General features: G+C 47.0%; 1 protein-coding gene across 2 annotated transcripts in view; it reads right to left on the bottom strand.

The window, feature by feature from the left end:
* Window positions 1-26,325, bottom strand: part of OC90 (otoconin 90) — a 619,335-nt gene that overhangs the window by 474,566 nt on the left and 118,444 nt on the right. For both annotated transcript variants that reach the window (XM_078685553.1, XM_078685554.1), the window contains exon 5: window positions 21,279-21,453. In XM_078685553.1, coding sequence (XP_078541679.1) covers window positions 21,279-21,453 — 175 coding nt within the window. The remainder of the gene's footprint in view (window positions 1-21,278; window positions 21,454-26,325) is intronic.

The raw sequence follows: 26,325 nt of genomic DNA, 5'->3' as shown, positions 1-26,325 counted from the left end.
AAGGAAGAACCGGGGAAAACACAGGTAGAGCCCCCGACAACAGAGGACTCCTACCAGTCCAGCACACACCCAACAAAACCAAGGGAGCATAGCCAGACGACCAGACCGACCACCACAGAGGCCAACCAGCCCACCGCAGGAACACCCCACAGCCAACCAGCGACAGGGAGAGCACAGACACCCAAGCCACCACAGGTAAGAGGACAACAGCAGAAGAGAGGCCAAACAAAGAGAAAGGCCAAGAGCCACCAGGCCAACAAGCCAGAAACGGGCAGAAGAAGACAACCCAGGCAAGAACAGGCAGGAGACAAGCTGACCAGAGGAACCAAAGGTCCAACAAAACCAACCCCGGGAAGAACAGCGGAAGCCCACCAGCACCCAACCCGGAAGGCAAGACCGAGCCCACGGACCGGGAAAGAGAGAAAACCCAGGCACCAGGGAACGAAGAGCAAACCCCAGGAAGCCCAGCCACCAGGTCCCGCAAGACGAGGACACAAGGCAAAGGGAGCCAGCACCTCCAGGAAACCCGAGCAGGAAGAACCAACAATGGCAACCAACCAGGACAAAGAGACCCGGAAAAAGAGGAAAAGGGAAACCGAAGGAACCCCAGGAACCCCAAAACAGAACTCCAGCCAAAGCGGAGGAAACGGGAGCAGGAAGCAACAGCCCGAAGAAGGCAAACCGGAACACCCAAGCAGGAGCGCAACCGGGCGGGCCAAGTAACCGGAGGACCCAAGACGACAGCAAGGGAACCACGAAGGACACAACAACCACAGCCAAGCCAAACCAGAGACAGACCAGGCACAAAGACCCCAAACAGCCCAAGCAAAGGACCGGGGCAGAAACCCAGAGGCCAGAGAGACCGAGGCAAAACCACCCCAGAGGACCTCACAGAAGCAACCGCAGCCAGGGAGGAAAGCACAAGCAAACCACACCCCACAGCCCGGCAAGACCCAAGGCAGGGCACGCACAGGGGACGAACCCCGCACGGCGAAAAGCCGCAACCGAGGATACAGACAGGAAGCCAAAGCCGAAGCCAAAAGCAACCCGCAGAACCAACCCAAAACAAGGGAAGGACAAAGAAGGAAAGACCCCAACAGAGCACAGGCCCAAGAGCCAACAGCCCCGTCGATGCCCCAATGAACCCAAGAAGAGGCAAGAAGGGAAAACAATAAGGCAACAGCGGGACGGCCAGAAACAAGAAACAGACCGGAACACACCATACCCAGAAGGAACCGGAACCCAACGAACAGGGACCAGCCACCCCACAGGCAGACAGGGCACCCGCAAAGAAGTGCCAAGCCACCCAAGAAACTCCCAGAAGAGACTCAATCAGGCAGCCCAGGACCGCAGAAAGAGCACAACCAGGCAACCCAGAGCAGGACGCACAAACAGAAAAAGCAGCCCAGAACAGGAGCCAACAGGGAGGAAGCCCAAGGCAACAGGCCACCACAGAAAGCCACTGCTGAAGGACAAGCAGAAGCAAATGCAGGCCACAGCAACCAGCGCAGCGCGCCTCCCCTTCGGCCAAGCAACGGGGAGACGCGCACAGCGACCCGGAAGAAACTGGGAGGCGGCTCACCCTCCACAAAGGGCTGAGAAACCGGAACACCGGCCAGGAGGAAGCCATGCCGCCCAGCAAGCCCGGCAGGCCGGGAGGCAGACCCAGCAGACACCCGGGGAGAGAAAACCCACAGGCCCAGGAGAGGCAACAGCAACGGCCACCCCGCACCACCACCAAAACCAGAAGAGGCAGGGAAAAAAACCTAAGGAAGAAGCCAATCGCACCCCGCAGCCCCAGGCGGCCAGGCAGAAACCAACCAGGCCCGACCAAGCACAACCACCGAGCAGACAGCGGAGCGCGGGAACAACACACCAACCCCGAGAACAGGAGGCATGACAGGACCCGGCAGCCGCCAGGAGGCCACAGTCAGGCAACACAGCAGACACAGGAGGGGATGCCAGGAAACAGCAGAACCTAGCAAAGGGAAGGCCACAGCACCAGAAGGACACAAGCAGGACCCCACCACGCACCACGCCTGACAACAGGCGTAGGCCGGGAGGAACAGAACAGCCGGACCCAAGGCAGCTCAAGCCACCCAAGCAGAGGCAGAGGGGAGAGAGCACCCCAAAGAACCATCGGCACCAACGAGAGGAACCGGACCAGGAACCATGCGCCCCAAAACACGGCCAACTACACAGAGGGCAGGAAGGGAAGAACCAGGACCCCCAAGCAGGGCAGAGGCCACAACAGCCAGCCCGCAGCGGAGGCAAGGCCACCGAGGAAGAACAGCATGGCAGGCCAACCCGAACGAGGGGAGCCCACAGGACCCCCCCCCCACCGCGCAGCGGCCCAAGAAGCAGGAACAACGACCCACCACCAGACGGGGCAGAGAGCCGGAAAGCAGAAGGCAACCCAATCAGGCCGCCGCAGCAGAAAAAGAAGCGACTCCGACACCAGAGCACCAGAGGGCAAGGTGCAAGCAAGCAGGCAGGAAAACCCCAACCACACAGGGAACCCACGAGCAAGCAAAGGCAGGAGCAGCAAAAAGAACCAGCCACCACAGAGGCGACTGGAACCCAAGCCACCCCGAGGCAGGCCAGAAACAGAAAGGGCAAACACCCCCAGAGGCGCCAAGAGCAGGGGAACCCCCCGAAGAAGAGAACCAAGGGAAAAGACCCATGGAACGCCTACCACCGGAGAACCGGGGCCAGCCGAAGGCAGCGCGGACCCTTGAAACAGCAGCAGCAGGAAACCCCAAAAGGGAAGGCAGCACAGAGCCCGCAAGCAAGCCCCGACACCAAACAGAGGCGCAAAACCGCCAGAGCGGAGACCAACCAGAAAACGGAAGGCAAGCCAGGGACATAAGCCCGGCCAAAAGAACAAAACCCAGGGCACACCAAATGCCGCACAGGGGACCGGAGGACCGACAGAGGGCAAAGCGCCAACCAACACAGCAAAAGGAAGTGCCAGCCAAGGCAACCCAGGAGGCGGACGAGCAGTAGCACGGCAGCGAGGAGCCCACAACAAGGAGAAAGGCACCCACACCCAGCCGCAGCGAAACAGGCAGGAAACGAGAACAAGGAATGTACCCCGCACAGCTTCCCACACAGACCCCTGCACAACAAGCGCACAGCAAGGCCAAAGGAAACCGCACACCCAGAAGGGAAGAGGCGCCGAACAACAGAAGGCAACAGCCACCGAACACCAAGGCACGCCACCTAACAACCCCAGAAGGTGGAAAGGAAGAGCGGACCAGCCCGGGAAACAAAACCCAGAACACGAGGCCACAAAACACAGGCCCCTGCCAGGGAACGCAGAACTCCACAGAGCCACCAGACCCAGATCAATACAGAGGCCAAAGAACAGCCAAACGAGCCACCACGGCAGGCAGCAGCGCTCACACCCATCCAGACCCGGGCCCACGAAAGCACCCCATAAACAGAGACCCAAATCTCAGCGCTGCACTCGGAAGCGAGGCGAGTAACAGGAGGCTCGAACCAAGGGTGGCAGCACCAAAGTCGGCAGAGGTAGCCGACCGAACACAACCACACCCAGTCTCCGAGGAACCCTGCCATGTCGGAAGGAACCGCGAGAAAAATGAGATCCGCCGAGAATCACAGGATGGAGAGCGCCCCTGCCGAGACGAGAACCTGGACCACCCACCGCCAGGTCGCCCATCCAAGTCGAAAAGGGCATGATGGGCAGAGTGACAGGGACAGAGCAGCCCCCACCACAGCGGCAGGTAGCACACCCCTCCAGACCCGGGCCCACGAGAGCACGGGACAGAGCAGCGGCCCAGCTGATACGCAACTTCCCAACAGCAGAGGCCAAAAACAAACCTCCGTCGCACACCCCCAACCAAGAACTTCCAAGAAGAGGCGAGCAGAGAACGCAGCACCCACACGTAAGGCAGCTCCGGACACAAAGCAGAACCTCTGGACAAGAGACGCCACATCTGAGCTCGCTCCGGGGGATAGCGAGTGAAATGCAGCCGGAGACCGAGCACCTCACTCAGAAGCAGGCCTCAGCAGCAGCGGCAGCCTCGAGACATCCGAGGCAGGAGAGCCAAGCTGCAAAAACAAGCTGGCCGTACGCAGCACAAGTAATATACAGAACATGCAAAGTGACAGTATATCACCAAACAGCACAACACTTCCAGACAGGGGGAGCAAAAACAACGCAAAAGCGGGACTCACCCGGAGCGGGGGCCTGAGCAGCATCAGCAAGGCCCCCACACCAACAGCCGGATCCGGGATCAAACAGTCAGCGCAGCGCGTCTCCCACCCGGCCAGGCTCGGGGAGACGCGCACAGCGACCCGGAAGCAACCGGGAGGCGGCGCACCAGCCGCAAAGGGCCGGAAAACCGGAACAACGGCCGTGAAGAAGCAAATCCCCCCCAGCAAGCCCGGCAGGCCGGGGGGCATACAGATCAGGAAATCCCACCCCTGCCCGCGAAGCCAGGCAGCCGGGCAGGAGGAGCCAGAAGAGCCTGCACGCCACCCAAGCCCAGCAGGAGCTGGTGCAGCCCATCATCACCAACAGCATCCAGCAATCATTCTGTCGAAGACAGAAAAAAAGAACAGGAGGGCTGCTGGGGAAGTGCTACCTTTATACTCCCGGGGGGAGGGGCAGTAGGGATATCCCAGCATTCCTCTTGTTTTAATTTCTGTCGGTAGATGGTTATCTCCATTAGTAATGAATGGGCCGAGGACATAAGGGACCTGGGGGTAATGGGTAGTGCTCGCGCGCGCTACAACTGATTGACGGCCCTGGAGTCTGACTCTCTCTGAGGCTGGGGGGGAGGAGGAGGAGGGAGGGGTCAACAACGGTCGGAGGACACTGTGGACACACTAACGGCAGGACTTAAGCCGCGCTCCAGCCTGCACTCCTTCCTTCTGACCTGCTTTCGGTAACTGCAGGCTGCACATGACAGTGCACACAAACGCAGTGGCGGGACTTACTTTTTGGCAATTTAATTGAAAACACTGGCGCGGCGCGGCCGCCTGCAACAACAGTGCTCAATTAAATTGCCAAAAGGTAAGTCCCGCCGCTGCGTTTGTGTGCACTGTCATGTGCAGCCTGCAGTTACCGAAAGCAGGTCAGAAGGAAGGAGTGCAGGCTGGAGCGCGGTTGGCTCCTGCGTGAGCTTAAACTGTTTCTCTGAGAGCCCGTGCTATCGGCGCCCTTGACAATTAATGTGTAAACGAGAGATGTAACGTATTTTCTTTTTTGCAATGGAGTTTGGTTTTATGGTTTTGTGTTGCTGGCATATGTTTTAATAAAAGAAATTGGGAATTAAATGGAGGGGAGCAGCCAGGGCCTCTTGTTTAGATGAAGATTACACACCCTACCGCCATGTTCCGCACCTTTCTCCTTCTAAACATGTCCTTCACTCCTCTCCCTCTTGCGACACCAACAATGACAACTCTCCTTTAACGCCCAATGCACTTACTCCACCTATGAACCCCACACCCCAACTTACCTCCTGTCCCCCCACCTCTCCCCAACTCACCTCCTGTCCCCCCACCTCTCCACAACTTACCTCCTGTCCCCCCACCTCGTCCTGCCTTCCTCCACCAATACCACCACCTCATGTCTCAATCGAGCCACCCAACCTTCCGTGCTCTGCCTCATTCTCACTGGAAAATACGCTAGGCTCTCTGATCACCTCCATTTCCCAGCTTACAGCTGCCATTTCACTTTTATGCTCTAAGATCTCCACCCAAACATGCACCTCTACTCCCTCTCAACCTCCCATGACGTGCTCCTTGCCCCTCCACCCCAATACAGCCAAGTCCAACCTCTCGTCCGCAAACGTCTTGAACTCACACAAGCCCTTGAACACCACCCTCCTGCAACAAACATACCCTAGCAACCCCACTTTCTACACTATTCCGACCATCACCTCTGTCAGAACAAAGCATCCACCTAAACCCTCCCGAGCACCCCCACATAAGTACAATATCCCAATCACCCTTCAGAGCCCAAGTGCCCCCGTCACCAAAACAGTCTTGACAGAGCTGCGCTGTATGCTTCACAACTGCAGATCTGCAGTAAAACACAAACTTGAAATCTCCGATACCATCACCCTTCACAATCTTGACATGCTCTTCCTCACTGAGACCTGGTTCAAAGATACCTCTCACTCTATTTTTGATCTCCTAGTACCCACAGGATACTCCATACTTAGTAATGACAGAACTGACAACACGGGGGGAGGTGTGGCAGTCATCTTTAGAAACGCCCTCCAACTTAAGGCTTCTCCAAGCAGTTCCTCCCTCACCTTTGAATGCCTTTCTCTTGAGCTTCAATTGAAACACCGTCCATCACTCAGATTCCATATCATTTACCGCCCGCCTCGTAGTGGCCCTTCATTTATAGAGGATCTCACGGACTTCATCAGCGACCAATATACACAAAGTGACAATCAGACCTTCGTGGGTGACTTTAATCTCCACTGGGGCGTTTCGCAAGACTCCTCTGCGAACTCTCTGGCCACCTTCCTTTCTACAAACGATCTTATCCAACACTGCATTGAACCAACCCACTCTAAGGGTGCAATCCTGGACCTTGTTATTTCTAAAGCAGGCATGCTTTCTACCTCTTCCCCATTCCATGTTGATTGGTCTAACCACCACCTCATCCCATTCTCTCTTCAACTCTCACACTCTATAACTCTTGGCCAACCCAAGAGGGCCATCTCCTGGTTCCGTGATGCCAAAAATATTGATGTCGGTCCCCTCTGTGAATCAGCCTTGCTATCACTTCCAAGGCTAGACCCAAACATAGCTGTTGACGATCTCACCTCCCAATGCCTCACAGTTCTTGCAGCTGAAATCAATAACGTCGCTCCACTCAAAAGCAAAAGGATAAGGCCCACTCCCTCAGCACCTTGGTTCAACAAATCCCTGTATGAGGAAAGGAAGCAGCTAAGATTCCTGGAAAAGCAATGGAGACAAGTGCCCTCCACAGACAATTTAGCCATGCTTCGCACAGCAAGATCCAGGTACCACAAGCATATCTTCCTTGAGAAAGCGGCGCACTTCAAAACCCTCCTTGACTCCGCCAAAAATAGACCTAAAAAACTATTCGAGCTCGTCAAGTCTCCGAGCTGCTCCCCCCCTTCTTCCGAGGTGGAGGATCCTACTAAGAGAGCAGCCGATTTCGCTATTTTCTTCGATGAAAAAGTGAAATCACTTGTGGATCAGGTCGCGCATCCTACACCTCCAGAGGAGCGCAAATCCTTAGCTCTCTGGCAGAGCTTTGACCCCATATCTGAAGATGCCCTTCTCAAGTGCATACGCGAAACAAAGCCCTCCAACCACTCTCTTGACCCTATCCCCAGTGCCATTGCCTTGGACTTCTATACCCATTCTCTTTCCTATTGGGCCACTCTGATCAACCTCTCTCTCTGGCAAGGCTCCCTTCCTGTCCCCTTCAAAACTGGGCAGGTCACCCCTCTGCTTAAAAAGCCCACTGCTGATGCGAAGGACCTCAACAACTTCCGCCCCATCACTAACATTCCCTTCCTTGCGAAGATCACAGAAAGATGTGTAGCAAAACAACTCTCTCGTCATATCAAGGACAATGATCTTCTTGACAAGTGTCAGTCTGGCTTCATGCAAAACTGCAGCACTGAAACAGCCCTACTGCAAGTGGTTGATGACGCGCTGAGGATACTCGATTCGGGGGGGTCCTGTCTTCTAATTCTCCTGGACCTTTCTGCAGCCTTTGACACTGTCAATCACAACACCCTCCTCAACATCCTTCAACAGAGAATGGGCATGGAGGGCACTGTGCTTAAATGGTTTGCATCCTTCCTCTCTGACAGATCCCAAATGATCAACATTGCGAACAGTCTTTCTTCTCCTGTGGCGGTAGGTCAGGGTGTTCCTCAAGGCTCTATACTTGCACCCACTTTGTTCAATCTCTACCTAGAACCACTGGGAAACCTCCTAAGCAAATCCGGGATTCACTACCATCTCTATGCAGACGACACTCAACTCTACCTCAAGGTTGCCTCCACCCATGATCTCTCCTTCCTAAGCTCTACTCTGGACTCCATCCAAAACTGGATGTCAACTCATCAACTGATTCTGAATCCTTCCAAAACGGAATTCCTCCTCTTCTCCTCCTCACTCTCTCCCGCCCCGGTTCAATCATGGATGGATCAGCTGAATCTACTCAACACTAAACCCATCATTGTCGACAGCGCAAAATCCCTTGGAGTTATTCTAGACAAAAAACTCAATCTAACCCCCCACATCAATTCGATTGCAAAATCTGCTTGTTACCAACTGCGCCTTCTTTGGGGAATCAGACGTTTCTTCCCGGAACAGGACCTGATAACCCTGGTGCAATCGCTGGTCCTCTCCAGATTAGACTACTGCAATTCTCTTCTCACTGGCCTCCCCAAATCCCACCTGTCCCCACTTAAGTCTGTTTTCCATTCAGCAGCTCGCTTCATTTATGGGGCCAAAAGAAGCGATCATATCACACCGATGTTATCCACCCTTCGCTGGCTCCCCTTCGAGGCTAGAGCTATCTACAAGACCGCCTGTATCACCCACAAAGCCTTGCACTCCTCCTCTCCTCGCTACCTGGCGAATAAACTGAAACTCTCTGGAGGCTCTAGACCCTCACGCAATGTGGAGAATCTTCTACTTGAACCTCCCACTTTCAAGAAGGAAAGAACAATGGCCCAATCCTTTTCAGGCAACGCAGTGAGAATCTGGAACTCACTCCCGCCTCAGCTCCGGACCACTGCCTCCTCCCAGGCTTTCAAAAGGGACCTCAAAGTTCTCCTCCTCCAGAGACACCTCCAAAAGTGATTCACGTCCTCTTGGTATTTGGAGGAAGACGTCCCACTACTGTTATTTTCCATGCCCATGGAAGTGCCTTCCCAGGGTATTCCTGGGGTTGGAGTGTCTGCGTCTTTGGAGTTTTTTTTCCATGTACCGGTGTCTGGTGTCCTTGTGTAACATGCACACACCACTTTGCCCTTGTATCACACGGTTTGCTACCTCTCACATGTTTTTATCGTTGATACTTGCACAAGTGCCACCCTGCCTACATAACGCTTGTTCGTGTGCCTGAGTGTCTAGCATCTTTTGCAGTATTACACCTAAAATGATACTTTGTTCTCTCTTGTAACCGCACACTTGTCACTTTTTTCTTCCTGTGCACTTTTTACTACCTCATGTATTTTTGGCTGCTCACAACTTTCACTACCCCATGTATGCTGTTTGCTCACAACTGTCTCTATTACCTTTACTACCTCATGTATTTTTGGTTGCTCACAATTTTTACTACCTCATGTATTCTGTTTGCTCACAATTGTCATTATTATCTTTACTACCTCATGTATTTTTGGTTGCTCACAATTTTTAATACCTCATGTATATTGTTTGATCACAAATGTCACTATTATTTTTGTAACGTAACGTATGCTTTTGTAAGGTTTCTCATTATGTTCCATTTCTGGTCCTTTTGTGAAGCGCTCTGACACCTTCGGGTAAAGTCCGCGCTATATAAAACTGCATAAATAAATAAATAAATAATAAACACCACAGACCCTGGAGGCTTAGTAGAGGAAGGGGCACTCTGCAGAGAATCTTGGGGAACTGTCTGCCACCTTTTTGCAGTGGGAGATGTGTAGAGTGGTGAGGAACCGGGCATCAGTTGCAACATCTCACCAATGAGGGTCCCGTACCGGGAGTGCACCGCGAAGCCGTACCCGGGGTCTTTCTCGCAAAACTCAAAGGACAGTGGCATATCGGTACAGTGAATTCTCACGGATAGTAGTCTATAAAAACTGCAGCTGAGCTTTCTTCCCCGTAGCAAGGCCCACCGTGTAGTCCTGGTTTAAACCCCAGTAGTTTGTCTGAAAAGTGAAGCCAATGGCATGTTTAGAGTGGGGATTCCCAGCTGACATTTGAAAATGCCATACGTAATATTAAACATCCTATAAAAAAGTTAATTTGCTCTTGAAAACCCAGCCTCCAATAAAATCGCATCTGTAAAAAGCCACAAATAACTTAGCTGGGGGATGCGGCGGTAAGAGAAAAAAAAACATCACAGGGCATTGTGTCTACTGGAAACACTTTACGAGTGCTTCATCTGATCATTGTGCAGTGACATGAAACTGGGGATCACACCTCACGGCTTCCACCCAAAGGAGATTACAGACGTCCGAAAATCATCTCTGCGATGTCAGAGATACGAAATGTCACCTGCCTGTCACTTTCTCTGCAGAGGCGTGTGGGGTGTGCAGATAATGAGATGATAAAATCATCCAGTGCCATGGAGGGCAAAATGAAGCGGCAGGAAGCAGAGACGTTTTAAGGCATGCCATGGGCAAAGTGGGCTCTGGCCCCAGGCCCCCCTTTGCACTTTTACTGTCTACTGGGCCCGGCCGCGGCACTGGAGGCCCGTTGTGGCCGCGGCCGCCATTGTAATTTATTTGGGGAGTGGGGACACTGTGTTTGTTCGTTCCCAATCCCAAATAAATTATAAAGGCTGCCGCGGCCGCAACGGGCCTCCAGTGCCGCGGCCGCCTCAAAAATGGTGCCGCGAGTGAAGGGGCATTCCCTTCCAAATAGCGAGTCTCAAACCCATGTACAAATGTTTTGCAACCCCTTCCCCTTCGCAAATGCATGCAAAATTATTTGTTATGGGCAGGCAGTAGTCCCAGGGTCTACTGCCTGCCGTTAAAAAATTTAATGAAAACGTTTCATTTTTTGTTTCTTTAAATGCATACCATTTTCCTTTAAGGAAACAGGCTGCATTTATTTTTAAACATGCTTTATTTAAAAGCAGTTTTAGACAAGGTAGTCTGCTGAGCCCAGCAGGCCACCATCCCTGGGAGGGCCTGTCATTCCCAATGGACTTGTAAATTGGGAAAGGCTCATTAATATTAATGAGCCTCGCAATTCGCGACCCCGTTGGGAATCGCAAATAGTGTTTAACAAACTGTTGTACATTTGATGTTGCTCCTTGCAATTTGCGCCTCACAATTTGTCGGATATTGTGAGGCGCAAAATCAAATGGTCGTACATCTGGCCCTATATGTTTGATATTCCTCAACAATTTCGACAATCGAAAAATATTTCCCCTAAATTGGGGTTGACTACATAATCTTGTTTAATTTAACACCTTTCGGTCTACATAAAGATTTGCAGGTTCTATACTCTGGTTTTTAGACAAAATATTGAGTTCAATATATTCAAACATATTAATATCAGAGAAAAAGTAGTGATGCAACAATATTCTGGTATAGAATATTGTTGTCAAGAATATGTTTTTTTTGTAGGTAATATTGTTTTAAAGAATAATGTTGTGTTTGATTTGTTATCAGTGATATAGTTGTACAAAATATCCTTTATTAATTATTTAAAATAGTTTTAGTTAATACCTTAACTTTATATGTTACTATTGTTGTTCTAACTATTAACTTTTCAAAATATCGTTTTTAATTTGAAGTGTTTTAGGGCCTGTCGAGTTACCGGCAGGCCGACGGTGGCGGTCCGACCGCCACATTACGATGCTGGCAGTCGGAACCACTTCTGTACAAGACAAGACCACTGCCTCTGCCAGGATCAAAGAGATCCTGATGGGGTGGCGGTCGGAGCTGCGTCCTAGAATGGCAGTGGTGCCGGGGCAGGCACTGCCATCGGGATAACAAAGTCCCTTTCCGACAGCCTTTTCATGGCGGGAACACTATGACACTGGAGCATTTCAGTTGTATCATGGGTGTCTTAAAGTTGCACCCGGGGCAATTGTATTTCTTTCTTAAAGTTCAAGTCCATAGATTAAGGGGTCTATTACAAGTCTGGTGGTCTGAGGACCGCCAGACTCATGGTGGCACAGTGGTGGTAGTCTTGTGACCACCCCATCATGACCCTAGTGGTCGTGCTGCCTTTAGACCGCTAACTCCTCCAAGGGGACCTATATGGCTCCGCCACGCATATTACGACTTTCATCACCACCACGGTTTTCATAGAGTACTTTCCTCCATGAAAACAGTGGTGGTGAGGAAAGAAAGGAGGCCCTGCAGGGCCCCCTTGTCCCTTAGGCCTTGTGGATGTACCCCGGGGGCCCCTGTGTGAAAATACAGACTTTCCAGCACGGCATGGACTTTTCAGTCCAAGCTATGCTGGAACTTCCCCTGACATTCCCATTACGGTGCCAATTTTATAGGCACCGCTGTGGGACTGCCAAAGGAAAAGCCCACCAATGACTTAAAAAAAGTCATAATAGGGCGGGCGGTCTCCACAGGGGTTCGGTTGTGCGGCGGCGGGGTGGTCCCTCCGCCGCACTGTCAAACTCAAAATCGGGCCCTAAGTGTCTCCTTTGATTTAGAATACGGTGGTACCTTGAAAATATATATTCGTTTTATAGCGAATACGCATTTTGGGGAAATTCAACCTTATTTTTTCTACCAAATTTCCCATACTATGAAACATTTGTTTTTGCTCCTCCAAATATGTAATATTCTTCCTAATAGGTTGAAGGTGAGTTGGAAACGATCTCATGTAGATTCTGTATTTTATAATTTGCTTAAGTTAGGCCCTCAAAATTTATATCATATATTTTACCTGTTCGAAGACACTGGAGAAACCGATTTAACTTCCCTAAATTGACCTATGTAATATTACCACATATTCAGAGCTGATATAACTTATTACCCACACTCTGAATGAACAAGTATGTTCTATGATGTTTACAATTCTTAGGAACTGTCTTCGGATATTTAAAGAAAATATACGATCTCTGTTGAGGTTTAAATCAATGTATTCAATAAACTTGCAACGTGGCACCCAAGTAACATTTACTTATTTGGTATTGCATTACTTAAAATGTAAGTGAAGTATGGTGAATGGCGCTTTGTGCATTCTAGTATATATTAACACACACACTTCGCAATAATACAACACACCCACTTTACAAAGCTTGGTCTTTAAGTAGCTGTGCCTACCCTGAACATTAGATTTATTCTTGAAGTTCCAGAGGCCCCCGTGAAAAAGTACAATGTTGCCTGAATGAAGACATTGCATACTACCAAATAGTCAAAGACTCTCTGGTATTGCAAAGCTAAGGGTAGAGCTGTGGCACATGGACAAAGGAGCGATGTCTTGCACAGAACTTGTACGTGATGACAACTGGCAACAAGTACGCCGCATAAAATGAGTAACATCACTTAAATTACACAAAATACGCAAGAGAATAGCATGCAATATTCTGTTAGCCCTTTATTGCTTCTGTTTTCATTTGGCATATTAATGCAAAGCCAGAACATGCTATTTTAGTTGCTTGGCTCTGCTAGGGCTGTTTGCGCTGGCTCTTCCCCGTTATACCCCTCTGTCGATGGGTAAACACTTTATAGAATATGGGGGAATTCATTGTTCAATGCAACTGATCTGTGAGGCCTGCACAAGTAATAGGTCTAAAATGTCCCCTCACAGAGAACCAAGCTCAGCATTGTAGCACGTGACTCTCTCAGAGCAGCGAAGCAGAGCAACCCAAGGCCTAGGCCTACTGAGGGAAGGTGATGTGCGCTAGCAACCACCATTCACTGGACCATAATAATAACGCTCAATAATGGACTGTTCAGTCAGTGCTTTTTTCCCATTGTTTTCATCCAGGGGTGCCCCAGTCCCACCCGGGACAACCCCAAAATATGTGGTGTAGTGGGGGTCATTGGGGAAGTCCCACGTTTCCTGTGACCCCAGATGACACACTAGCGCTCCAACTTCTCATCTGGCTGGCTGGCAGTCTTCTTCTGCTTAACCACTCCATGTGGACAAGGTGCACTCTTTGGCCGTGGCGGCCCTGCTCCCCCATCACGGGCACAGGGAGTGGGAAAGAGGTCACTGCCATGGGGGTGTGGGTTGTGACGGTGCTCCTCCTTAGTTTGCTTAAGTCAAGGGCCTGGAGAAGGTGACTAGGCCCCTTCCTTTTTTTCTTGGTGGGGGGGTTGCACAACAGAACTTCCCCTCTTGTTTCTTAGTAGGGGCCTGGTGATGAAGTCACCGGGCCCCTTAGTCAGAAACGAGCCTGGCGGTTGGGGTCCCTGGAACTTGAAAGGTCTGAGGAGGGGACCCCACACATTCACCCCGAGCTCATAAATAACTGATAAGATTGCGCCGACCCCAGGCCCTAGCCCACCCCGGGGGGAATTTCAGCTCCAGTAGCACAGCTCCTCATGCTCAATCTTGTGAAAAAGGTCAAAGGTCACCAGACCTAAAAAGGCCATAACTCAGGCCCGCGTTGTACTGAATTGGATGATCATGTGTACATTGTACTCCGGATGGCTAGCTCTCTCCACCAGGAGTAGTTCCTGCAGGCCCTCTTGCCTCCAAGGTGGTGTAAGTTGCAGGGAGCTAGTTCTCGTGCCTCCCTGTGCCAGCTTTCTCCTTTTCTTGGCCTCTGATGATCCTCTCCTCCTTTTGGGACGCAGAAGTTCACATCTTCCTCCAACTAGTCCTCCTGGGGCTTAAGGGGGCCAGCTAAACTAGCCCTTTGAGTGATCCACTAGTCAACTGTGGAAAGAGTCCTTAGTCCTTTAGGTCATAAGGGGGCTCGTCCTTCCAGATGTCCGTGGCTGCTGCTGCCATTCAGTTTCAGTAAAAAGAACTCTCTCTCCCTTGTGCGATAGTTTTTAAATGGGGGTGGAAGGTTCTAGAAGCCACATCACCTCTCCACCCTTGTCCCAACCCTTCTACACATCATGTTAGGACAGTTCAAGGTGTGCGCTTTCCAGAAGTCAGTGGTCACATCTCTTCTGGGAGCCTCAGCTCTGCCTCCAGCCAACACCACTGCCAGGGCCTTTCCCACCAAAACTTGAAAGAGGAGTCTCCTGTGTTAGCTAAAGTTCTCTGGGTTTCCTAGGTTCAGTGATCCTGTGCTGTCAGTATGACTGCTAATTAACAGTTGCAGATCTTCTTCCATATCCCTACCTCCTCAGGAGCTGAGGGAAACAGTGTTGATTACTCTTTTTGAGTGCAGAGGACTTTGTTCCTTCAGCTGGAGAGCAGAGTAAATCAACTTGGTGCAGCAGGGTGACAAAGGCCTGGGCTCTGATCCTGAGCTCAGCAGAGCCAGAGACATATGAAAATTCTGGACGACCCTGACCACGTACATATATCTGATTGGGAATTGCATATTTGAACTGGGTGCACACTTTTCACCCAATTTTGATATCTTGCTGGACTTTGTAGACCAATGGGGAGAGAAACTGCACTCTAAGGCAGATTTCCTCATGTGTATAAAACGTGTCACTGCAGACATAACAGTAAACCACACTGACTTTACCTATGAGTGCCCAATAAAAATATATAAATATATATCAATTCTTTATTTGGTTTTGATAAAAAAACATGAAAATTCATCTCAAGTACAATCTTTTAAAAACAATATTATCCCTAAAACAAACTATAAAAAGCAATACAACACACAATATACTTCATAATACTTATAAAGCAATTGATAATACTGGAAATGCCTATAAATTGTGTAAGCTGATCAGGCGGAGGGAAAATGAAAACTTATGGAAAGTCCCACATTAGTAACGATATGGTTTGGTTAAAATATGTGTATTTAGGGATTAACAGCCATATTTCCCACTTTAGTGACACTCAAATTCTATAAACAACCAGGTGCTGCTTACCTATGCTGCATTACAGTAACCTTATCTTAAAAGGTGGACAGTGACGGTAAGTATGCACAGTCCATTTACCATGTTATAACAGTGGGTGGGATACATGTGATGACTCATCCACAGCAAAAAGTCCAAAAGCGGGTAATGAAAAAAAGTTTACAAAATCTGGGCATACTAAATGTGTAGAACCCCTTTTGCAACAAGAACACAGTAACTGCGCAATTTATTCTATAGTCAGTCTCCCTAAAGAATGGATGTAAATAGGTTTTTGTAAAAATGTTAACCAAACATATAATACCTTCTAAAGATGCATCTGCACCAAGGCATAAACATAAAAGTTTGTTATTCTTTTCTAAATTTCACCGTGAGCCTTCAATCTAAAGTATTAGAATGTGTGATCATCTTAACTGTAAGAAATTCTTTTTAGTTCTTGATAAAAATTATTGAATCTGGATAAGACTGCATCATAGGAGAATAAGGGCCTAATTTGGAGTTCAGGGGACGGGTTACTCTGTCATAAACATGAAGGATATTGTGTCTGCCGTATTACAAGTACTATTAGATATAGTGAAATTGTAATAGGGTGGATGGAATATCCATCGCGTTTGTGACGGGGTATCCCATGTGCCAAACTCTAAATCTGGCCCTAAGTCTGCTGAACGTAATTAGAATACTCATGTGAAAGTAAGATCATTTGAAAATGGTCTTTTTAATTAAGTTTTAAAAGCTTGCTTATATTAAACGATGGTCACTTATGTAACAATTTGCAGACTGAAGAGCGAATAGTCTTCAAGAATTCTGCTTATACAGGTATCAATAAATGATTGAGACATACCAATACGACCAAATGCCTCCTATAAATCATTACTTTGAGTGAACCATCTGTTCAAACACAGCTACATGTAGAATAAATCATTTTTATGATATCTTAGGATACCAAATAGGGAATGTAAACAACAATGAGGAGTTAAGGATCTCAAACAGGAAAGTTGACGATAAACATTTTATCAAGATTTAGAATTTTTTCATAAGTGAATACAGTAGAGGAATATAATAATGCTGGAATTAGTTTGCAATTCAGAAACATGCTTAATCGTGTTAAATATGCCCTCATTCCAGAAGTTAATTTAGAGAAAGGAAAATTCCAATTTAATATATGATCAATTAATTTTATTTATTTGTAAAGTTTTATATAGCGCAAACGTGACCCACTAGGGTATCAGAGCGCTTTACAGTATACTGTGTAAAACATAAAAGGATGATGATAACTTTCATGTGAGGATAATTAGTGACATATTCAATGAGACAAGAGTCAATCGTCCATTTAAAAGCGGGTTTGGAACAGCTGAAGGACATTATCTTGGTTTTGTATAACTTTAAATTTTAAACTGTGCAGCTTATTTTATTTTTGCTGGCAACCAAGCTGTTTTTGTAAGGCCACTTGCATTAGAGATAAAATGGTCAAGTCATCAAGCATACAGGAGGGGGCTAACTCTAGCGTCAGCTAACTTTGAAGATACGGCATCAGGCTGGTCCCAATAATCTTGCAGGCCAAAAGATTTGAGAGGAAGTTGTCTCTCATTTGACAGCTTAACATGTACCGAAGTTTGAGAGTGCAGATTGACCGGGAAATGAAGTAAAGCACAGGTGATCCCTATTAATGCAATTTGGCCCAACAACAGTTCCTGTACACTTTATCAAAAGCAGTAGAATAAGTGATAACACAAAGCTCTTACTACTTCTTTTTAGCATAACAAGGCCAATAATTAATCAAGTGTGAAACAGTTAGCCCGAAAACCAGTTTGTGAGAACTTAAGCAAATTCTGTTCTAAAGTTCAGTTCATGGCTCAGTACAGTAATAGCTTAGCAAAAACCTTGCTGTCTGTGTCAAATATAATGATTAGATGATATCTCTTGGGGTCAGAAACAATAGCCCTTTAATAAACGGGATTTAGAAGGTATATAACAATTTCTAAGTTATAAATGCTAATAAAGTTTAAATTCAGAATAAAGCTCTGCTCCATGGGGCTGACCTTTATCACATCTACTGATATGCCTTTTGTTCCAGACACATAAGAAGAAGGGTAGTCCTTGATTAAAGTCAAGATTTCTTGATCAGTAATTTAAAAAAGCTCTAAAGTTTACAGGAATTTATTTATTTTTATTTATTTTATAGTATTTATAGGGCGCACAGCTACCCACAGAGGGTTTCCCGGCGCTGAATTAAAAAAAACACAGGGCACAGCTAGAGAGAGAACAAGTCCGAGGGTGTTTATTTGTCGAACAACCAGGTCTTTACACTCTTCCTAAAATTCCTGTAGTTTTCTTCTTTACGTATTTGTGCGGGCAGTGTATTCCAAAGAGTTGGACCCAGGAATGAGAAGGATCTCCCACCCATTCTAGCTAGTTTATACCTGGGTACCGCAAAGGTCGCTGATGTAACAGAACGAAGGTTTCGATTGGGAAGGTAGGGCTTGGCAAGATCTTGAAGGTACTTGGGAGCAGTCCCGGCTTTGATTTTAAACAGGTAGCTCAGGGTTTTAAAGCGAATCCGGTTTTCAACCCTGAGCCAATGAAGGTCCCTAAGATGTTTTGTAATCCTGACATGTCTGGGGATTTTACAAAGCAGTCTGGCCGCAGCATTTTGTACCAGTTGCAGGCGTCTTACTACTGCTTTGTTTGCACCCAGGTACAAGATGTTACCGTAGTCAAGCCGAGAAGTTACCAAGGCATTGACTACGGTCTTCTGGGTGATAGGTGGCAGCATCCAGACGATTTTACGTAGCCATCTAAGAATGGTGAAGCATGTGCCTGCCACTTTGTTGGCTTGCTGTGTCATGGAGAGGTTGTCATCAATGATGACTCCGAGATTTCTAACCTGCGTTGCTGGAGGAGGAAGCTTGCCCAGTGATGACGGCCAGTGGGGGTCATTCCAGAGGTCTTTATTATTCCCTAAGAGGAGGACCTCTGTTTTGTCCCCATTTAATTTAAGCTGGTTAGCCGACATCCAACAAAATATCTCATGCAGGCCCATTCTAAGTGCAGAAGGAGCAGACGTATCAGATTTGGAGAGGGAAAACAAAATCTGAGAATCGTCTGCATACGTCATTAAAATAAGACCAAAGTTCTCTGCAAGATTGGCTAAAGGGCGAAGGTACACGTTAAACATCAGGGGACTCATGATAGATCCCTGTGGTACACCGTGGGGGGAATAGAAAACATCCGAACAGGCCTCAGCGGAGGTGATCTGAAAGGTGCGTTGGGATAAGTATGATTTAATCCATTCTAACGCCCTGCCCTCGACACCACACTCCTCCAACCTGGCAAGCAGTATGGAGTGAGAAATGGTGTCGAAGGCCGCACTTAGGTCTAACAGGACAAGTGCTACTGTTTGTCCATCATCTCTGAGCTCTCTTATCTTTTCAGTAATCCCAAGCAGGGCGGTCTCGGTAGAGTATCCACTCCTAAAGCCAGACTGGGACGGGTGAAGTAGTTTGTTTTTTTCCACATATGTGGAAAGTGCCTCGTGAATGTGCCTTTCCAACATTTTGGAAGGATTCAAATATAACACCAAATCATCAAATATCCAAACATTCTAGAGATATAATGTGTCATCAAAAATAATTTATTATCCCACTAATCTTCTCTTTTTACAATGCATTTTAATTATTTCAAATACAACAATCTATGCACCAAACAAGGTTTTGACTTATTTAACAAAATCATATACCAATTGATTGATACTATCTGTATGAACAGACACATAAAGCAGCCTTCAAGTTTCTTAATGGCAGCCAAGACTATTTGAATAATATCAGTCAGTGTCGAGGGTAGCAGCCAACAAATGTTTTGTGGGAGACACTGCTTCTTCAGGGCCATCACTCACAAGAAAAAGCTCCTTTATTTTTGTTTCACCAAAGACATTTGACAAAAGCTAATCTTCTTCAACATTAAAATGCTGTCCTATTTAATTTCAGGGATAAATCATTCTTAGCCTTCTACCATACAGTAGGGAAATACGATGCTCCTTAGAAGAATCAGAGAATGCTAACAAGATCATTATAGTTTGTTAAGATGTTATTGACGCTAGTTTCTACCTCTGTTTTGTGAGGAATGATGGGAAGTAGCAGTGGTTCACACACTATATAGTGCCTTACTTTCGTTCTCCACTTCAGCCTTTCTGTGATGCCTTAGTGAGATTTTGGCATGGTTGGCATTCTGATTGGAATGCCAATGGACTAAGCATTTAGTTTTGAGCACTAGGGTGACTTTGGGTCAGCACTATGTCTTTTCTAACTTTGTGGCTGAGCTCCTGCCATGGGTGTAGCAGGAAGCATAGGGCTTGTGTTTTGCATATATTATGCAGAGAGCTATGTGTGTGTCAGTGAGAGTTCAAGAGTTGAATTGAATGTGCATAGGATGGCTTCAATGCCATCTAAGTGACTGATATGGAAGGCAGTTAGGCAATCCTGTCATGCAATGGGGACAAAAATGAAGAATTGGATTCTGATAGCGAGAGATGTGGTTCCTCTTTTGTACGGATGTTTGGGAGTGAGTTATTAAAAGGGTAAATCAAAGTTATCTGTCTAGGCGTAAGAGAAAAGGGAGTATGTGACATGTAGTGTAAGATCATGAATGTGGGTATGTGCTCTCATGTGGAGGGATGGTAGAGTGAGGTTATCCCATTTAGATGTTTCTTGTGGTTTTGGTGTTTTAAGCATCAAGGAGGCTAAAATAACCCAAGAGGGTATTGTGTGTGTAGGAGATGTAGACCGAGAAGATGAAGAGAACATTTCTATGAAGAGTTTGTCAATTCCAGGGTTTGATAGATAATTTGGAATGTTGCATGTAGTTAGGAGGAGTGAGATATTTTTTCTACAACTAAGAGGCTTCTCAAAGTGCATCATAAAGTGACTGCGAGAGTGAGTTTGTGGAAGATGGAAAGGCCACCGTCAGTTTCATAGGGGGCAGGTTGAATTAGGATGATGTAACCTCTTGGGATGAGCTCATCAAAGATTGGTGAGAATGTGATTGGAAGCCACGCGATGAAGAAACTATCTCATGCTGCTGGTTAGGAAATCTGGTATGCTGGCATAGTGTGTCTGTGCAGGGTGTGAGATGGTGAGCATAAAAGAAAAAGATAGATTGGTTGCAAAGTGAATTTCAGTTTGTGAGTTTTGAGTGGACATATGTATTAAAGAGGTAGGAGTGTGCTTGCAGGGATTATGGGTAACCTGTGTATGATGTATAATAATGTAATTGGGAGTTTTGAGGTGTAAGTATGCACACGCAATAGAGTTTTGCAGGAGCCAATTGTAGTCTAGTACAATTGCATCAGATGAGCAAATATCTGAACAATGGGCATATTTTTGCTATAGTGCAAATATTCTAGCAAATATTTTAGAAGTGCTAACTGAGATACAGTTTTGTCAGATGGGAGACATACTAACAAATACTTTTGCACATTTCATTAACGTGAACGTTTAGGAGCAGAACGTCCCCACTGTGCTCAGGAACAATCTTCATTGTAAAACAAGTTATTTGTTAGACAATGATCTAATAAAAGCCAAAATAAAATATGAAAGCAAACAGGCATTGATGCAATGGAAAGTTTACCTGTCGGTGGCATCTATAGGAAGTCCCTCCATTTCAAATCTGCAAGTACAGCCGTAGTCATCCAGATCCTTTGGACAAAGTCCTGTTACACATTTTAATTTATTCACAAAATTAAGCAGAGCAGGAAAATTGGTAAATACTGACTGTAGCCACGTGAAGTGTGATCCCAAGCAATCTAGGAGGAAAGACATAAAACAATTTATTATAAAGGTTTGGTAATATGAGTGATCTTTATCCTTATAAGAGTAGTTAACAATTATTGTTTTAATGTATTCAAAGATTAACACATTATCTAGAGATAATAAAAGAGAATAAGTCTTGCTATTTTGGTTAATGAGATGACACTGTCAACTACCTAGGGCCTGATTACGAATTTTGGCAGTGTGGGAGCAGGCATTATGCCACCCCCACGCCCCCGCATTGCCGAGACTTGTCGCCGCCTGCCGACCAGATTACGACTTAAAGTGGTCTGGCGGGCAGGCGGCATGGCGGTCCCGTGGAAGTGTCTCTTACAAAGGCGGCGGTGCCTTTGAAAGAGGCACTGCAATGGGATGGCAGAATAATTTTCCTGCACGGCATGGACTTGAAAGTCCATGCTGTTAAGGAAATGGTGTGCATGCACAGAGGGGTGCACATGTTATGCCCCCTGTGTGCATCCACATGCGGAGGAGGCACTGGGGGCCCTGTAGGACCCCTCTTCTTTTCTCTCTGCCAAGGTATACATGTAGGAGGTACCTCCATGACACCGCTGGTGGAGAGGAAACTCATTACATGTGCCGCCAAGCATATTGCAGCCTCAAACCGCCTCAACATCAACAGGGAATGGTGGTTTCCAGGCAGCGGTGACAGTCTCAGGGCGGTCCAACTGCCCAACTCATAATGGGGCTGTCAGACCACCAGTGCAGCAGTGGCCGGGCCCTGGCGAGTTTGGCGGTCCTTGGACTAGAGATCGAATTTTATTGAAAAACTTGTAGCACCTAGTACTAATCAGCACCTACCAAAAAGTCTTCACTTTTTTTTATTTGAAGAAAGATGTTGTTGCAGGAATTATCTGGAATAATATTTGTTAGGATGCAAAAGTCCCTCACATGGTGATAGACTGGTAACCCTGACCTGAGTGCCCCAGCGGCAAAGACAATTGGAACCCTGGTGCTGAGTTTGTTGTCATCCGCGAACACGGATTGTGTGTGTGCCATGACATAGACCTCCCTCAGGGATTGTGGAGTAGGTGTACATGAAGGGTAAACCAAATCTCTACCCTCATGATGCTGAAAGGCTATGTCATTACCAGGAGTTAAGTGTCACAAGCAGTATACATGTAGTTTTCGGTAGGAGTAAACAGGTCTTTTTACCTGTCACTGGAATGAGGCCTACAGGCCCACTCATGTAATCGTCTGCTACTGCCGGCTTAACTCAAATTTGGACTACATCAAGTTAGTATGTAGCGCTGTTTTGGAGGAAACTCCAAAAGGAAGCAGATACCCCAAAAAACTTCAAAGTCTAATGGCCTGAATACAAGTTTGGCAGATGGAATACTTCATCATAAATATATCTTGTACTCCATATTAGAGGTTCCACAGTATGTAATGGATTTGGAATTGGGTGGATGGGACATTCGCCACGTTTGTGATGGAGTAAACATGTCTGCCAAACTCGTAATCAGGCACTAAGATCCTAAATCACGTTTGGTTTCTGAAAATGGACTATACAAGGGGGAGCTTGAGGTCCACAAAATTGTCAACTGTCAAGCAGCCGGTCGGAATTTGTGAGGAGGAGAAGTTCTGCAAGAATTTTACCTGTGACTAGGGCAGGGGACTAAGGATTGCCACTTCCCCAGCTGGGTTTGGGGACATCACCCAGGGAAGTCCAACATCAGTTGCCTTACAGCCTGGTGCACCAGCACCTGGCTGCTTGGTAAGAACAATCTGTCCTGTGAAGAAGATGAGCGCGCTTGTGGGAAGTGAGAACCATTAAGGAATCCTGTCAAGTGGATACCCGTTGCAAGGTGTGAAGAAGCAGCTGCTGCACCAATTGGCCTATCACCCGTGTGCAGATTCAGGTCAGTGACCCTGGGTGCCAGAAGGGTTTGCTGTGAAGTTAGCCATTGCTCCACCCATTGGGCTATCGCCTTTGTGCAGCCTAAAGTCATCCACCCTGTATACCAGAGGGGGTGGCTGTGAAGATTGCATCACTGCTGTGCCGATCGGGCCTTGCATGTGTGAGTCAGGGGGCCATCTTGAAGAGTGTGTTACTGCCGTGCCGGTCAGGCCATCACACATGTGAAGAGTGCAGTTGGCCACCCCGTATGCCAGAGGGAGCCACACTGAGGATTCCATTACTGCTGTGCCAAACAGGCTGTGTTCCAAGTAAAGTCTGCTGCCATGAAGAGTAAGGTTACCTGGTTTCATGGATGGAGACAAGAAGGGACACCATCTTGACCTGTGAGCGCTCAAGCTCTGACTAAAGCATTGGAACCTGAGCGATCATGCCCCTACCTCTGAGAACGATCAGAGGAACTTGACGTGTCATCAGAGGAAGTGCCATAGACGAACAGCCACTGCCACTACAAAGCTAATAGTTCCTCTCACCACCACCAGTAGTTGCAGACCTCCATGATGTCTGAGGAAGGAACGCTCCTAGGACTACAGTAGCACAATCGCTAGAGGAGTTAGTAAGACTAATTACAGGGCAGAAGGGCCATGGGGAACTTGTTCTGCAGAAAGTGTACATGGCCCAGTTGCCTAGGGCACATAGGAGATCGGGCCCCAGGACATCAGGGATAAAAGGCCTCAGCCCCCACGATCGAGCCCAGTAGCTGCTGCTTGTCCCGAGAACCTCTGAAAGAGGTTCTGACACCATTTGAAGAAGGAAAGTATTTTGGGGCATATTATCAATAGACGGCAATAAATATCGCAAAGCACGCTTAGTTATTTTTTATTTATCACCGTCTATCGCTGGAATTTATCGCCCGGTTAGCAAGTTATTAACAACGCGTTTAACTGAGGCGATAAAAATTCCAGCGATAGCTAGGATATCGCAGTTTTCCATGGAGCAATGCTGGTTTTCTAGCGATGTTCAGTGGAAAACGGTGATATGGTTGATGACAGTGCCCTGTGGTCTTAGCCCCACATTCCACCTCCAATGTTAGGTATGCCAGATGTTGAATTCCTGCGTTAAGGCTGAGTTAGCGTGAAAAAGATCAACGCTACACCGGACAGGGCCTCGTTGTAAATATCCGGAAGCCCCGTCAGCGAGATTTTATACTGAAGTTTTATGAGGCATGCCTACCTTGCATCTCATTAGCGATGCGAGGCGAGGCGGAAAGAAACCGGGCGGTAAGGCAAGGAAACACGCTCTAGCGTGTCTTTGTTAATAAAGCAATGAAATTATCACCTCTTTTTGCCCGAAAACAGACGCTAAAGCGATCATAATGTTATCGCCAGCCCTTAATAATTTGCCCCTTCATATCATGGATGACGGAGTGAAGTGGATTTTGGGGACAATACAAGAAGCAGTTATAGGTCCATCTTTAAAACTATCTAAGCATATTTTGTGAGGATATCAAATCATCAAAAGTTACATGGGCAACTCCTAGTAGCTTGCATGTGCGACAAAGGCCTACTTTGTGCAAAGATCATCAATAATTGGCTCATAAATTGTGTATATAACTTTGTCCCCTTTTTGCTGAGTTTGTTTTGTTGACTTTAGGATTCTGGGTACTTAACCTCTGCTAACCAGTGTAAAAGTACATATGCTCTGTACTTTCAACAGTGTAACATTGGCTTATCCACAATTGGCATATTTAATTTACTTATAAATCGCTAGTAAAATGCACTATATGTTCCCAGGGCCTGTAAATTAAACGCTACTAGTAGGCTTGCAGTACTGATTGTGCCACCCACTCAGTATCCCTTTAAAAATGGCTCAGGCCTGCCATTGCAGAGCCTGAATGTGAAATTTTAAACTGCTATTTAGACCTGGCAAAATAACGTATTTGACAGGACCAAAACTTCCCTTTTATCACAAATAAGTCGCCCCTAAGGTAAGCCCTAGTCAGCCCTATGGGCAGGGTGCAATGTATTTAAAAGGTGGGACATGTACTTTTGAGTATTACAAGTCCTGGAAGTGAAAAACTCCTAAATTTGTTTTTGACTACTACAAGGACTATCTCTCATATAGGTTAAGATTGAGATTGCCATAAACAAATTTTGAGTGTAATTTCCAATTGGGATCAGATAGAAAGTTGGTGTCTCTGGACTCAAAATTTAAAATCACAACTTACAGTGATGTCAGATTTTAAATTGTAAGCCTGAAAATGCTACTTTTAGAAAGTTAAACAGGTAATAGTGTCTACAAGGGATTTGTTTCCACCACAATATGTTTTGACAATCTATCGCTTATGTATGTTGTCTTACTATGACAACATAAATCAATTGGAATCTGAAAAAGAAGAGTAACACCCGCATATTGGAATTTATTTCATCACATAAATTGATATGTGCACTGCTCCAATTGAATTGTTGTCATGGTGAAACAGCATAAACAAGAGATAGATATTCAAAACGTTTTTGGTGTAAAACAAATACTTTTAATCACTATTATGTGTTTAAATTTAATTACCCAAGCCCACAAAGGTATAGTTGGTTCCCATATCTTTGTGAATACTTTTAAAAAGTTGGTATTTTCTTTCCTGAACCATTCTGTGCCTCTGTCTCTGAATACATGTCTGGGTTGAGTGACAGGGGGGCTTTGTGCATTCCTTCTAGACAGTCAAAGGGAGAAAATATGTGACATTCGCATACTGAGGTAAATTGGGAGGGAGGAGCTGACACTTGAACCTGAATATGGCTGTGCCTGTCCCCACACAAAGAGCTGCATACCCCCCTATAGTGAGTCTGGAGCCAGGGCCGGAAAGGCCTCTTTGATGTCTCCCTCACTTCAAAATCACATTTGAGTCTAGGCACTGGACCCCTGACACCACCAAATCAGAACACAACCGGAACCAAGGGCATTCTGCAGTGTGTTAGAGATTTCCTTGTTCCCCCTA

The sequence above is a fragment of the Lissotriton helveticus genome, chromosome 4_1 (assembly GCF_964261635.1).
Source record: "Lissotriton helveticus chromosome 4_1, aLisHel1.1, whole genome shotgun sequence".
NCBI classification, from domain to species: Eukaryota; Metazoa; Chordata; class Amphibia; order Caudata; family Salamandridae; genus Lissotriton; species Lissotriton helveticus.
The sequence above is the reverse complement of the archived record's forward strand: the minus strand, read 5'-3'. Positions and strand labels throughout refer to the sequence as shown.